This window comes from Platichthys flesus, chromosome 9 (assembly GCF_949316205.1).
Source record: "Platichthys flesus chromosome 9, fPlaFle2.1, whole genome shotgun sequence".
Taxonomy (NCBI): Eukaryota; Metazoa; Chordata; class Actinopteri; order Pleuronectiformes; family Pleuronectidae; genus Platichthys; species Platichthys flesus.
Window position 1 is genome coordinate 4,730,871 of NC_084953.1, and position 16,083 is coordinate 4,746,953.

General features: G+C 44.0%; 1 protein-coding gene across 1 annotated transcript in view; it reads left to right on the forward strand.

Moving 5' to 3' along the window:
• Positions 1–2,369: 2,369 nt before the first annotated feature.
• LOC133961182 (ephrin type-B receptor 1-like) overlaps positions 2,370–16,083 on the forward strand; it is a 67,915-nt gene continuing 54,201 nt past the window's right edge. Inside the window, exon 1 of the mRNA XM_062396208.1 lies at positions 2,370–2,565. Within this exon, the coding sequence (XP_062252192.1) occupies positions 2,457–2,565 (109 nt within the window). The 5' untranslated portion in view covers positions 2,370–2,456. The remainder of the gene's footprint in view (positions 2,566–16,083) is intronic.

The window sequence follows — 16,083 nt, forward strand, 5'->3', positions numbered from 1 at the left end:
CAGAGTGAAATGGAGCAGGAGGCACAGACACACAGACACACACACACAGACACACTCAAAGGCAAAAGAGCTCATGACAGGTTTCTATTTTTCGAGTGACAGAAAGTGTTGAATTTTTCAGTGCACATTTCACATCCCGACGAATGACAGTGATCCGATTTAACAGGTAGGTTTATTTGGAGTCTTTTCTTTGCGAGGCCTTTTCCTGAAATGTGTCTTGTTCTGTAATTGTCGGCGATGTGGAAATGAACTGGATGTTGGACTGCCAGTCAGATCAAACACACCGTTTCAAATGCCTGGAGGTGAGCAGCTGCTGTGGAACAAAAGGCTCCACAACTCCTGCAGCAAACGTTCAAGGGAACCGTCTGGAGACAGTTTACAAATAATAGTTCTGCCCGTGTGACAACCAACAAGCCTGTGATCGATTTCTAGGTCTGCACTTGTGGTCGAAAATACATAAACTCACTGATAATGTGTTTTCTTTGGAATCCTCAAATGCTTCCAGTTTGTGACTTTTAAAGACGTAGCATAAATGTCTCTTTTTGTGTTACACCGACACACAACTCTTCTACATCCTGGTCAAGTTGTTCCTGCACGAAGAAGCAACCGGATTAACGTTGCTCACTGTGGTGATGAAACCTTTAGACGGTTGAAATGTCAGATTGAGAAACAAATGCAGTTTGATTGTCAGTCATCCTCCTGCTGTGTGGCTGAGCAGCTTGGACGCAGACTGAGTAGAAGAACAGAAGCTGATGAAGATGAAGGAGATGAGGAACAACACCACAACTTCAAGAGAGAATGTACACGAGTTGTGTTTTTTGCAGTAATACACAGTGAGGTCTTTACGGTTTAATACTGACCTTTGTCAAAACACTTTTTGTTGTTGCTTGAGCTGTTGCAGAGGATTGGACAACTGATCCAAAGTATTGTTGAGTATTATTAACCAATCAAGTAGATATCGTTAAGTGATTCAATCTTCAAAGTAAATACCTTCTTAGCTCACATTTTACAGAATCAGGTCGAGCGAGTTTCAAGAGAAACGCAGAACTGCAGATCACAATAATTCAGAAGTTACAAAAAACTAGCGTCTATCGCCAATATACAGCGAGGAAACTTTTAAAATATGAAACGTCCTGAACAGAGTTTGGTGGATTCTTCCATCGCTTATTACTTGACGTCAATGACATCTCAATGACAATTAAACTTATATCCACAGGTTGAAGGTCATTTTTTCATGCACTTAAACCTTTTGACTGATGGAGAGTCTAAGGCCAGGTGGATTTGTCACAGCTTTTTGTATTTTCTGTATCAGAAGCTTTTTATGAGAAAGGTCAGTGAGCTGCCTTCAATGCAGAGGCCAGTCTGGAGGTTTGAGCCTCATGGGAGCTGAAACTCTGATGGCTAAAGAAGACTGATCAGCCTCTATACCATTACAAGTAATACAAGCTAGCAGGCACTTCAATGCCAGGTGAATATGGATGATAGAAAAACAAAGTTTTGAATCTGATTTATTTTATTTTGACTAACTTGGCTTTGAACGTCCTGGGTTAAAGGAACGTCCTGGGTTAAACTCGTCCTGCTTGGAGTCAGAAGGCTCCCAGGCCCCAACTTCCTGTCCTTCGCCTCCAGATGCTGCATCTACAAAACAGCAGAATCAGCTAGACGGATTAATGGATAAATTAGTATATTTTAACTGCGGATCCAGCAAAGAGCGATCACTTCCAGCTGTTGTTTTTCCATGAAGATAGAGGCCAACAGCGAGCAAAGCCATAATGAGTGGACAACCATGACACCATAGCACGTGAGAGGTGGCGTGTGGACGGTGTTTGGGTCCTGCACCATAGATGGACGACCTGGTGACGCAGAGGTAGACCCAGGATGCGCCTCACACCCAATGATCATCAGTGGATGTGCGGATGAAACACATGTGCTGCACATCATCCTTTTTACCAATTCAGATAAAGACAAGGAGCACGGACCTCCACCCTGTTGATCCCCCTGCTCGTTCAGTGACAGGCTGGCTGCTGGACCGCTTCAGGACCACTGGGTGTCACTGTCCCGCCGCAGAGCCAGCACCACGCTGGGGCTGGGGGGCGGCGGAGGGGAGGAGGAGGAGGAGGACTGGACCATTGGGCATTACGCGCGGGTCAGGTGGGAAAGAACGGGTGATTGGTTTAAGAGCCGCCTAAGCTCGCTCCTGATTGGATAGAAAGGTGCGAGGAAGCAGGGGACGAGAGCGAGAGAGAGAGTATGAGAGAGAGAGAGAGAGAGAGAGAGAGAGAGAGAGAGAGAGAGAGAGAGAGAGATCCACCAGCGGTTCATCCACTTCAGTGCCCGCAGAGTCTGCAGGTGCCGCACGCTCACGCACCCCCATCACGCACGGACACGCAGAGGACCGAGATGTGACTGCAGGTGCGGAGGAGGAATTACAGTGTGGATTTGTCTCCGTGAGCCGGATGATGGCAGCGCACAGGCGGGGAGTCGTGTTGGCCACGCCGGCCACCTGGGCTGCGGCGCTGCTGCTGCTGCTGGTGGTGGGCATCACGTCCGTGTGCGCCCTGGAAGGTAGGTGGATCTTGGGGGGGTCGTTTGTCCGGCACCGGCTGGGGCAGGCTGGAGGAGGAGGGGGGGCAAAGCTTTGGATGCGTTTACGCACGAGCCAAGGAGGAGCTGTCCTCGTGTGTGGAGCCTTCAAATCCCACTCACGGTCCTGTCAGTGGCTGCGGTTTAAGTTTGTGTGTGTGTGCGTGTGTGTTTGTGTGTGTTATCCCTCTGCGATTTATCTCAGGAAGTCCCCCCCCCCTCGTCAGACTGAGTTGAGTGATGGTCTATCGCCTTGCAACAGTTGAATTGGGACGTGAAGGCTGCTGCGCTGCACTGGAGGTTTAGGTCATTGCTCAGAAGTCCCTGTGCACACCTGGAGAAGAAATGCATGATGGTACTAAAGGAATGAACTGAGCTGCGGGCTTTGGGTGTGTGTGTATGTGCTTCTCTATGTGTTGTTTGCTCCACTTTGTTATTGTCGTTGAAATACTCTCATGTTTAGCTTTGGATTCACTCTCTCCCTGTGTTCACCTGGCTCAGCATCTGGATCAGAATCACAGCTCATAGGTTGTGAGGGGACTCTGTGGATCTTTTGCCACCTCCCCGGCCTCTCCTCCCAAATGTCTCCCCCTGAAGAATCATCACCCCCTGCTCCTTCCTTCCCCGACATCAGCCTCTTCCTCCTCTGCTGCACCTCTCCATGCATTGCCTCCTCCCACTTTTTACGAAGAATCCTCTACCTACGCTTCTGCTGCTCCTCCCTGAACACCCCTCGCTGCTGCTCCTTCTCCTTCAGCTCCTGTTGCTTCTCCTCCAGCCAGTGCAGCTCTCCGAGCATCTAATCATACTCCTGCTGCTCCACCCTGAGTTTCACCTCCCCCTTCTCCTCCTGCTCCATCTTCCCGAGCTCCACATTCTGCTCCACCTTCTCTACATCCTCCCCAACTACCACCTGCTGCTTCCACCTCCTTTCTCGTCATCCTCCACCTGCTGCTCCTCCCCAATATCAGCCTCTTCCTCCTTTACTGCACCTCTTTAAGCATGGTCTCCTCCCACTCCTCCCACAAGGAATCGCTTACTTGTGCTTCTGCTTCTCCTCACGTAAACTCAACTCCTGCTGCTCCTCCCTGAGCATCCCTTGCTGCTGCTGCTGCTCCTTCTCCTGTGGCTTCTCCTGCAGCCAGTGCACCTCTCCGAGCATCTAATTATTCTCCTGCTGCTCCTCCCTGAGCATCCCTCACTGCTGCTTCTGCTCCTTCTCCTGTTTCTTCTCCTGCAGCCAGTGCACCTCTCCGAGCATCTAATTATTCTCCTGCTGCTCTTCCTTGAGCTTCACCTCCTCCTGCTCCATCTTCTCCTTCCTCCCCGACTACCACCTGCTGCTTCTATATCCTTCCCCTTCTCCCTCCCCCTTGCTCCTTCGCTTCCTCAAGTTCCCCTTCTCCTCTCATATCCCCCACTTTCATGCTGCATAAACAAGACTTCACACATCTCCTCCTCCTCTAGCCTCCTCTTTCATCCTCTACTTTCCTGTCCTCTGTCACTTCTCCTCCTGCTCCTGATGCTCCTGCTGCTGCTGCCGTCTCTTGTGGAGGCGCTAGATTAGCCTACTGCTGTGTTTTAATGTTGCGTGTAATGCTGGGCTCCGTAGCGAACCCCCCCACCCCCCCAATCCCACATGAAAATGTGTTGAAGGACAAGTCTATTTTGATTACACATAAGTGAGTGTGTTGTGTGTGTGTGTGTGGGAGGTTAAGATAAAGAGAGTAGAGACAAATAGGTGCAGTGTGGGTGGAGGGTTGGTTTGTGGTCACGGTGGCCCTTTCATGGTGAGTAGGTGCCTAATGAACCGACGCATAAGCTTATCTGAGCCTGTTGGTGTAAAATCCACTCGCTGCTGTTGTCTGTGCTCTGTGTTCACTTGTCCTCTGCAAACTTTCAGACCCTTTCTTAATCGATCGATTCACCAGGAGTCTGCACACTCTCTCAATCTTTGCATTGGAGGAGCCGGAAACCACAAGTCTCTCATCAACGATGATTAAATAAGCATCAAACCTGCTGCTAATCCATTTTCTGTCCAACCTACTTATTGATTAATGGACTTAAAGTGTCCGCTGTAATCTACAGGTACTATTTTGGGAAAAGTGGCCACTGCATATGAAGCAGGGAGGAAGTTTGATAATTACATGAAGATTAATTAGATGTGAAAGGCTGTTTAAGCTCTAATCCAAATTTCATTAGACGCCAATTAAACAGGCTTGTGCCAAACACAAAGCTTAATTTAATGTTTATTATGTTATACTATATTATTATATATTTATGTTATTACATTACTTGACAAAAACACTAATACCAAGTAATTTGACCTTTTTTGGGGATTAGCTGATTAATGTTTTCTTTATTAAATTCAAAGTTCTCTATTTCTCAGAGAATATTCCTCAGATTGTTTGGTCAAAGATACATTTTGTGTTGATTATGGAGCTGAATCAACATATTATATATCAATTTATATAATCAGTCTATCAAATGAATGTAAACAAGAGGAATAGATGTAGCTGGAAGTAGAACGTCCTAGAAATGAGTTGTTTTGGATATGAAGGAGACTTCCCCTCGGGAGCCTGCACACTGCTGCTGGTTATGATGATGAGGAGGAGTGAAGCAAGTCGGGGCGTCTGACGAAGAGTGTCTGATTGGACGGTTGAATGAAGATGGTATCCACAGATGAGTCGGTGCAGGGAGGTGGAGGTGGGTCCCTCAGTGATCATGGCACTGAAATGAAAGCTGAATGACATTTTACACTTTGACAGCTTCCAGGGGATTGACTCGAGGCGGGCTTGTCAGGTTGTGATTGGATGAAAATTGAGAATGAGGGGGAGACCTATAGTAGCAGGACGGGGATAATGCAAGAAGACGTTCTTCCTCACTGAACTTTAACGTAGCTTGATTAGCTGAATGGAAAAGATTAATTTACAAATATTACAGGAATTGAACAATTGGCATCTTCAACCCTGTATTGGTGAATCTCCAGTGTTTATCTGCAGAATCTGTCTCTGTCTTTTCTTCACTGCGTTCTGAAGTTTACAGTTTACTTCTGATGCTTCTGATTGTTATTGAAATATCTTTGATCAATATTTACACTGATAAGCAGCTTTGTTTGAACTGTGAAGTCAGGCAGCCTCTGCTCATCATGAGAAGGGGAGGTTGGAGGGGGGGGGGGGGGGGGTGAAGGAAAACAGCCAAGGTAGCTTTTATAAAGTTTGCTATCAAAAACAAAAGTTTACTGTGCTATACATTATCCAGGCGATAGCTTCATAACCTGCTGAGAGTGTTCCATGACCTGAAGTTTCCCTCAGGCTTTGCAGCTACACATAGAGCTCCCCTAAACTAGATCAGCACAGTCATCCGGCATTCGACCCGGTTATTTTGAATTCAATTCAAACCCTGAGCCAGTGGATATTGTTTGGGTGTAAGTGCTACATATCCCACAAAACAAGCCCTGGAGGGGCAGAAGAGTCCTCTGGGTCTGGAGGTATTGCCCAGTCAACAGCAGGCCCTGTCACTGAAATTGCTGAATTGTGTCAGTGTTGAGTGTCAAGAGGTCGAGGAGTTGATTTCTTTTGACTTTTTCAGGCAAGACCTGCTGGTTTCAGAAATCCTGGATCGCTGCTCTGCTTCTTTAACACATGCAAACATGTCAAATGTTCGGTGTACATTGGGTTAAAATTAGTATTTCTGATCCAACATGTTCGGTCGATTTCTCCCGAAGCCTGAACACGTGAAGCTGCTGCCCGTGCGTCATCTTGTGGGAATATTAAAGGTTAGACATGGTAGATCCTGTTTAAGATGCTGCTATTAACATGACACGCTGCAATTTGTGACTTTGTTCAGTCTGTGTCAGTGTGTGTGTCTGTGTGAGTGTGTTTGCAACAAATAATGAACAAATGATCTCCTCGGGGGGTAAACCTCTGAAGCACTTATTGCAGAGGGATGTGCAGATGACAAACAGGGTACAGCATGCCACACAAACACAAACACACACACACACACCCACGTGCTGTACCGTGCACCATGCTCTGCCAGCTCATGTTTTAAAGATGTGGTTTTTATATTCATCTGTTGACAGTTTATCGATGTGACTGACAGATCGTCTAACCGGGGGAAAGTAGGCGCGTGAAAGAAGATCCTTTGCCTCGGCCTTGAGACTTTTACTCCAGTGTTACCCAGCCTTTTCCTCCTTCAGGGGCCTCCCCTTCAGTTTTAAATATTTATTTCCACACAGCATTCAGGAATATTTCTGATTAAATCAGGTTTCCTTCTCCCGAAAGGCATCCGGAACCTGTGGGAATATTTACTTTTCGCTCAGAGACTTCTGGGTTTTGGTGATTTATCGTCCAAAGAGAATTGGGCGTCAAGAGGCAATTTCAGATCATTGAGTTTGCTATAAGACACCTTGCACCCCTCTATCCACAGGCTGTCATAGTTCACTATCCCAGTCTACAGTGGTCCAGGAGGTCGTCTCTAACAAACACACCCAGTGTTTACTGAGGTGTGATTAATAGAGCTGCACCATTAAAGTGGACTTTTGGAATCATGAGTTGGCGACTCCTGGGTCGACTGAGGTTCTTTAACTCAAGCATCTGTCAGGCAGTGGGCCGGGCACCTCAGGGGACTTCTAGGTCTCCAGAAGCAACTGAGAAAAAGAACACTCAGTGCCTCAAACCTGTATTCTCTCAAATGACTCCACTTATAAAAATCTCAATTCATAATGATCTTAAGTTTCAAGTCTTCTTCAATACAGCTTGATGTTCATTTTGTCTTAAGAGTCAAATAAATGATGAAACAAATATCTACTGGGGTGTGGTGAAGGAGTGATTGGCAGCTACTACTGTCCAATGGACGAAGGTATGGGTGGGTCCCAGTTAGGCCCCACCCACTGCACCTTCTTACACAGTTACTTCTGGTTTATAAAATAAAATAAATGGCGCTGGACAAAATGCCAAACTCAAAACTTCCAAACAGCAGCTCACAAACCACTTGTTCTGACAGCTCAATAAAGTATTGTGAAAAGTCAACATGAAAAGAAAAGGAACAAATCATCAAATATTCCTATTGAACTGCCTAATGTGATTTGACAGTCAGGTGAGTAATACGTTATATAAATTAAACTGTAATCTTCACACCTTGCCTGTGAAGTTTCACACAACTCAACAATCCTGATGAAGAACTTGTTGATCCACAGAATCAGTAATGAGTCATAGAAATTAATAATTTTTGTTTGAATATTTTAACTGGCAGCATTTGCACATTGAGTGTTTGGGTCAATGTTCATCCCGTGCTGATGATGACACATGCAGTCTGCATAACATGTCTTGAAATGGTTGAGAGTGTAATTGTCCAAGTCAAGTCTTCATCAGCAAAGGAACAGTGTTTGAATAGTGCCCAATAAAGTGACACAGCATTTTGATAATTTCCTTTCTAAACTTTTCTTAATATTTGAAGTTGACATTTCATTATTGACCTTGGAAATAGTTGTTTTAAAAGACTAAACTAATATGAGCTAATTGAAACTAAGTTAAGAAGTTGTATTCAAACTGTGTGTTTTTAACGAATAGTCGAACTTGTGGTTCCTGTGAAATGTAAAGTTCAGCTTGAGTCTGTGTTTCTCAGGTCTACAGACAAACCTGTGCTGTATAACAGGACTGCACCGAAGTGAAGGTTATTGATTTTATATTTTTGATGGGCTATATATGCCTTTCTTTAATTTTATTTTATAGAAGGACAGAGGTGGAGACCACATTGAAATGAAGAAAAACAGTTGGACACAGACCAGGGACCTTGATGGTCGATGCCATGTATTCCTGAGACAATTAGTCAGTGAATCAATGGATCGATTGGTTCTCTTGTTCCAGCGTTCCCAGTGTGAGGTGGAACTGGGTTTCTTGTTATATAAAACTCTGAAGGATGTGGCCACTTTTCTAAAACCAACTGACCACAGCTTTAAGCTTGACATGGGAAAGTTACTGAATCTGTGCTGGTGTGACTGGGATGTTCTGCAAGCTGCTACACATCTAGAAAGTTCTGTGAATGGTCCCTGCTGTATCCCATTGACAACACTGCTTATATCAACAGCCAACATCTAAACCACCATCACAGACATTAGGATACAATCACTCTTTGTCTTCCACAGCTGCCATGGCTGCTTAAAAAAGCATAAATTGCTTTTAGCTGCAGAAAGAAGCAGACAGCTCACACATTAGGAAGCACTTCACCATTCAAAACCCCTCAGGTTATTTGCATAACAAACAAGTCTAAATAGATGATATTTCCTGATATGAAAGTATAATTGATACTGTTGGAGAACAGATCACTCAGGGGCATAAAGGGAAAGAAAGAATCATTTGTTTTCACCTAAAATTCTCCTTTTCCTTTGACTCAGGCCCATTATACAGTCACTTCAACTAATTAGCAGCTCAGACGCCGGTCGATACGACTCAAAGTCGGACAGACGGCGATGGCATGCTGCTCGAGTTGTTCTGTCTCCCGTATTGATTTCATTAACAACAGCACCAATTAGTCTTTGTTTAGGCAAAGGCAAAATGATTTCACTTCCCTCTTCACCAATAAATATATTATCTTGACCTCAGGCCTCAGTGGCTCTTCTACCTACTGACCAACGAGAAGAAACTCAGCAGATCTGAAACATGTGCTTCTAAATACATTGTGTGCGATTTCCCCTTACATTTTGGAGAGGGGTGGGGCATTAGCCGAGGAATAGCCCGTTACATTAATATTATTAGGGTTCATTACACACATAATATATTATATATTATATATATTATATATTATGTGTGTATTATGTGTGTATTATGTGGCTATATTAACTATTTCGATCTCAAATCATAAATCCTGCAGCTGACGCCAATTCATCCTAGAATGTGGACCTGTGGAACCTGCTGAGTTCCCTCATAACTCACATATACAATAAACATGGAGTTGCAGGCGTTGTATTAACACAAAGGCATGTCCCCCTCCCACCCCCCCCTTTTGTGAGATCATTTACTGGATGGATTCCCATGGAAGTCGGTGGAAGGATGTTGCATGGGTCAGGGAAGATCCTGCAAAGTTTAGTGCGGATCCGGAGCAGGGGCTGGATCATGTTCATGTTTGGTTGATTTCTCTGAGAATAATTTATAGATCTTAATAAACACAATTTATATTTATGTATACATCTGACATATTTAGGGGACTGATATTTTTGTGTTTGTTGCAGATCCAAATAAATATCCAGTTGTAGTGAATTTAAATGTGGTTTAATAATGGGACTGTTGGGACCTGCAGCTCAAATGCATCTGTTGTCCCTGCATGGGCACAGTGGATTGAGGTAATCTGATGAGATTACTTTGTAAACATTTCCACGTCTTTTTCTTTCAAGAAATAGACTCGAATCGGTTATGTCCTTGTAATTTGCCTTTTATTCTCTTCCATTCTATTGTTACAGCCGAGTGCCTTCTGCATGCTGCTGCTCTGCGCTGTAGACCTTTATAGCTCAGCATATGATTGAACATAATGGCCCATTATTTATTTGCTGGTTGAGAGTGGGCTCTTTGCCAGCCTCTTCAGGGTTCCTGCTGTGGACATATGGTCTCACAGATAGACATGCTGGGTATTAGGGACTGTGTCACTGTTGTAGCAAAAGAAAACGGGTGGAGAGGATGTAATGACTGAGGCACATCACTGGTCTTGCCTCACCTTGAAAACGTTGTGGAGGAATACCCCTCACCTCTCCCTCCCCTTCCGAACGTGAAAGAGAACCTATGGTAACTTAATTTGTCTTAGAAATTCAAAAGGTTTAGTTTGTCCAGTTAGGGCTACTGTAAAAAACATGGCTTCCACCGTAGAAAGGAGACGCTCCAGACAGAAATATAATGTATTTAAACGTGACAGGAAACCAGGACTTCCAGAGAGAAAATGTGACCCTCGAGGGAGGAAACCAGGACATCCAGGATCTCCTGAGACAAAATAAGGAACTCCAGAGAGAACCCAGATAGAAAAAGAGCACGTCCAGAGACAAAACCGAATCCTTGAAAGACAAAATGTGGTCCTCCTGAAAAAAAATACAGGATGTCCAGAGTGAAAAGGATGAAATCCAGACAAAGAACCAGCACCTCCAGAGGGAAATTCTGCAACTCCAGAGATCAAATCAGCAACTACAGGAGAAAACCAGCAACTAGTATACATCTTATTGCTACCTCCGCCAAGGTTTATGCTGTCTTTCTACTTGTACTTCTTGTTCACTCAGTATATTCCTGTTAATAAATAGTTACTTTGCAGTACATAATATATAATAATAGACTATTTTAAATGCAGATTCTGAGAAAATGGTCAAGACTTAAAAATTGCCATGGCCAACAAACTAATAAAACAAATCGCCTGTTGTTCGCTTCAGTCCATCGGGCTGATCTTCTCAGAGGGTAGAAAAAAGCATTTCCCGCCTTGCTCTGCTTCTGATTGGTTAGTTAGGAAATAAATATCAGAGAGGGCCAATCAGATGAAGAGTAGGGCGGCTCATATCTGCGTTTGTCTTCCTCACCTGCCCTTTATCTGACCTGCCTGATTAAACCAAATTGATGTAAATAAGGTGAGAATACAGCAGGATACTGTCCGGAGGAATCACCACAAGGGACACAGAGATTCATTCACTGTGATGAGATACATGGATCAGATACTAAGAGGTATGAAGGAGAAAGACACTTCTGAATGTTTCTACATAAAACACAGACTGGGAGGACACAGAGTGAAACACACAGCAACAATACAGAGCTCTGCAAAGTCTCCTTGGTCTCGGGGGGGTTACATCTAAAGGCTTGGTGGTCTGCAGTGTGTCAATATGTGGCTGCACACACTGCCAGCACGTGTCTCTTAGCCTCATAGCGAGTTAGCACAAGGCGTCTCACCAAGCCAGTGGATGTCTTCCAGGCTGGTTTGGGAGGGACACATGTCACCGGATTGACCCAATGGTAGATTGAGGCTGTCAGGGGAGACGCAGCAGGGTCATGGTGGCATGTGGTCAGCTGTGTCTGGACGTCTCCTGGGAGACAAGCGGGGACACAAGCTGACATGTGATGAACAGATCTGTGACTAAGGGTCTGCCGCAAGAGAATGGAAATGAGATGATTAGACAGACTTAATTAACTTGCTTAAAACTCCTAAATGTAAATTCACATAGTATATTAAAACTGGGACGTCAGTTCGGTCGCTTGCTTTATGTGTTTCACAGGAAACTTGACTCATTAGTCCTTTTCAGTTAAGAGTGGCTTTTCTTTATGTGCACTTTTACAAATAATCATAAAATGTATAAATCTTTTACCAACCAATCACATAAGAAAGTCCAAAAATACCAATGTATTCATCTGGAGGAGTTTAAAGAGATGCACTCAGAGGTCCTATGCAGCTCAAAACCGTAAAACTTTTACTTTGAAGGCACAGTGTCTCTTTTTTAGTCTCTCAATTTCCATCGCTTAAGATTTTCTCTGAATTGAATTCTACGTCCTCATTCGATGCCACACCAGCACAAACATCGACGGCGTCAAGACGGCATTTGCTAATTAACAATAAGATCAACAACACTGATTTGCATATTTACACAAAAGAACCAAATTAGGGAAATAACCCCCTAAAGGGAAGTTTTTCAATTTACAGAGTGAACAAATGCAAATTAAATACACTTCATGCATGGAATTATCTATGGAAAATCGTTTTTCCGATGCTTAATAATAAAGTCTATAGTATAAAATATAATTTTAGCACTAAAGCTTTTTTTAAAACATAACTTAGTATTCAATTTATCTTTCAAATCCTCATTCTTACAATAAAATATTGGTTTCTTCATTCAAATATGTGCAAATGAAGCAAAGGTGGACATGAGGTGTTTTCAGTCCTAATCTCCACGTCACCTTCTTGGTGCACTGGAGCTGTGCTGCTGCTGTGGGTGTCTTCTCTGTGAACAGGATGAGCCTATCACCGGTTGAGAAGCAGCACTCAGACACACACAGTTCTCACCGTGGCCCATTTCCTTTCACAGGAGTTCTATTCAGCTACCGAGCCCTCTTCAATCAGGATTTTTCCTCTTCAGCCCCCCCCCCCCCTCCTCTGTGTGACTTTGACTTCTTTGGGTTTCGTTATTAACATCAGTTTATATGTGAAAATGCAAAAAGAAATATAAAGTGGAAGTATATGTACTTAAGAAGTATTTGATGAAAATGTATTGGGGGGGAGGCTTTGATTTTGGGGCTTGGAGATGACATTTCAGTGATTGGAGTTTAAATACTTCAGAGAGAAGCTCGCAGTTGCGCCTCGTCTTATTTTTCGTGTCCCACTCGTCTTTCATTCCTGACTGGCAGCTCGGAGACGCGCCCAGTGAAAACACTGGGAATCTCTTGATGCTCTTAAATCCTTGGTGGATTTCGTTGTGTGGTTTTTGTGGGTCTTTGAGTTTCATGACAGCTGAAATAGTTGTCTCATACACTGAGGACTCTACACGTCGTATTAAAGGTTCAGCAGCTAATGCAAGTGAGTTCACTAGAAGTACATTTCTGAAGCAATATCACATCACAAGCTCATTAATGACACGAGATTAGAGATGAGACACACGATTATTTGTATTATTGAGTCCTCTGCTAATTGACTTATTAATTAAAACATTTTAATATATACTTGCATTCTCAACATATTTACATTCTCTCTTTAAATATAAACTTTATTGTAAATAACTATAAATTAAATGAAAACACACATACAACCAAATACTGTAAATGGAATTTGACATTTTCTTTTCTGTATTGTTTATTCCGACCAGTGGAAATGGGGCTATTTCTTTATATTCCCATTATACCTCATGCTATTCATCGTCTGTTTCTCATCCAACACACAAACCTTTTAGACTGTTCCTACAGAAGCTATATCATCCTCACCCGTGCTCAACAAAACAACGTGAAATGAGGCGTTGCTCTCATTTAAAACAGAGCGCGCCAGTTAGGGGCATGTTCCTCTTGTGTTAATCACAATGGCACAAAGGATTCTGCCACAGTGACAGACTGGAGGCTTCACGCAGCGCTCATGTCTCTGAGCGAGCGTGTGCATGTGCATGTGCACGTTTTCTTTTGTGGTAGTGGCAGTGTCATGTTAACTTTTCATCCAGAGAGAGAGAGAGAGACAGGCTTCATCAGTTCTAAAAATAAGAACCCAATATGTTCTCCTTCATTTTTGTGCCGTTCCTCGTCTTCTCAAAGACAATGAGTTGGTTATTTATTTATTTATTTTACAGTGACTAACACACCCTGTTGTCTAAAAACTCAATGTGCTGCAGTTATATTTATAGTGACGAGCCTCGGCTGTGACAAGCAATCATGTTCTGAAGTACCGCAATATATCTTCTGTGTTCTAAAGCCACAAACCTGTGCTGCTTCTTTAAAACCACGTTGACAGGTCTGTCCTGATTTACTGTTGTATTGAATCATCCAGCGTGTGCTATGTCCTCGTGACACCGTCATCAAACTTATACTATTGTAAAGAAATCCAACGCCATAGAAGCGTGTGCGAGCATTTCTCATCCTGGACTTGAAAAAAGCTGTAAACTGTCATAAGTGTGCAGGATTCAAGAGCCACATTAAACGGACACTTCTTTTTCATTATCTGAAAAACCGAGGGTTCCTGTGGCGCAGCGATGATTTGAAATTTTTGCCCAACAGTGACGAACAAGGCCTCTTCCATCAAACAAAAATCGTGACACCACACATTTTCTAGGTCAAGGCTGTTAACGACGAGCGGGGAATGACTGGAGAGGTGAAACCAGAGGGAGAGTGAGAGACGCACAGGAGGAAACAAAGAAACTGTGTGTGTGGCACTGGTGATGCTCTTATAGGACTATGGTGAGGTAAGGTAAGGTTTGAAGTGAGGGATAGGTGAGGTTCTGGTTAAGTTACAATGAAGAGTGAGTGTCCAGGAAATCAATGCACGTCACTGTAATGTCCTCTGAAGTCATGGAGCCATGTGTCTGTGTCGCTTCCTCAATAATAAATGGTGACACAGATAAGTGCTCATGTGTGACAGCCGGCTTGTTGTTTTTAACACGGCCGCCCGGCGCCTTTCCCAGCTTCCATTCACAACAACATCGAGGTGTCAGCGACGAGGAGAAACAACCTGGAGCCTCGAGGCATCAGTTCCACTCGTGCACACGTCTGATCCTAAAGATCTGCTGCTGTGAGGCCTCACCGCCCTGTGGGCCCGCTCGGCCTGGAAACCTCTACCACTGGTTTCCCTCTGATGGACGGATGAAATCTGAAAGTGTCCGTCTGCCACCCGGTGCTGCGTCCTCTTCTTGTTCTTGCTTCACTATAATGGTTTCAGGTGCTTGTTGGCCACTTTGGAGTTTGTTATTGCACCTTTCAATAGACCTGAGGGCGGTTTACATGTTTAAGGACATATTTAAGGTCAAATCAGGTCTAGAAAAGGTTTTCATTATTGTTTTGAATATCCAGATGGATAAGGCTTTGTGAGTCTCCATTAGCAGAGAATTCCAGAGGTATCCTATATTTTATAACTACATTATTGTGATACATTAGCAAACTAGAGAGCCCACACCCTATATGGAAAAAAAAGTATTGGGTCAGTCAGTCCCATTGCCATTGTTTGGGATCCTAAGTAAGGACATATTAATGCTTCAGCTCACCAAGACATTTTGAACAGTTCTATTCTCCCGACGTTGTGGGACCAGTTCGTGGAAGCATGACTCCGCCCCAGTCCACAGAGCAAGGTCCATAAAGGCTTGGTCGGGTGAGTTTGGTGGAGAAGAACTTGACTGGCCCGCACAGAGAGCTGACCTCCACCCGGTCCAACACCTCTGGGATGAACTAGAACTCGTCTGACCTGGTAAAGGCTCTTCTGGATGAAATGGCAGGAATTCCCACAGACACACACAGAAAGCCTTCCCAGAAGAGTGGAGGCTGTGGTAGCTGCAAATGGGAGAGCAGCTCCATATCAATGTCTGTGGGATGTCATGAAAGCTCCTGTAGGTGAAGTGTGGCAGTGCCCTCAAATTCAGTCGAGCTTCACCAGATTGCACTTAGATATCAGGTCCCTCAGACATGCTGTGAAGTCTGGATATTCTCCTGTAATTTCCGGAGGGATGTATATGAAAAACGCAAATGTCAGATTTCTCCAGACATTTTCCAGAATGTTCCCATCCTGCCACCCTAATAAAAACTTCAGGGACTGTCGAGTGACAATTCAGCCAGAAAATGTCCATAGAATTCTATTGTTGTGGGCGTGATGATCATCTGTCCCGTATCTGGACATTATAGGAATTTGCCTTGTTTTTAAAAAAAATGTCTGGATCTATGACAAACTTTTATGGATTCTCTCTTGGTCCAATCCTTCCAACAAAGTTTTGTGGAATTCCGTGAAATCGTTTTTTTGGCGAAACCCGGCAAAACAACATGGCTGTCTTGCCGGAGGAGTTTGTTCACATCAGCCAGACACAGA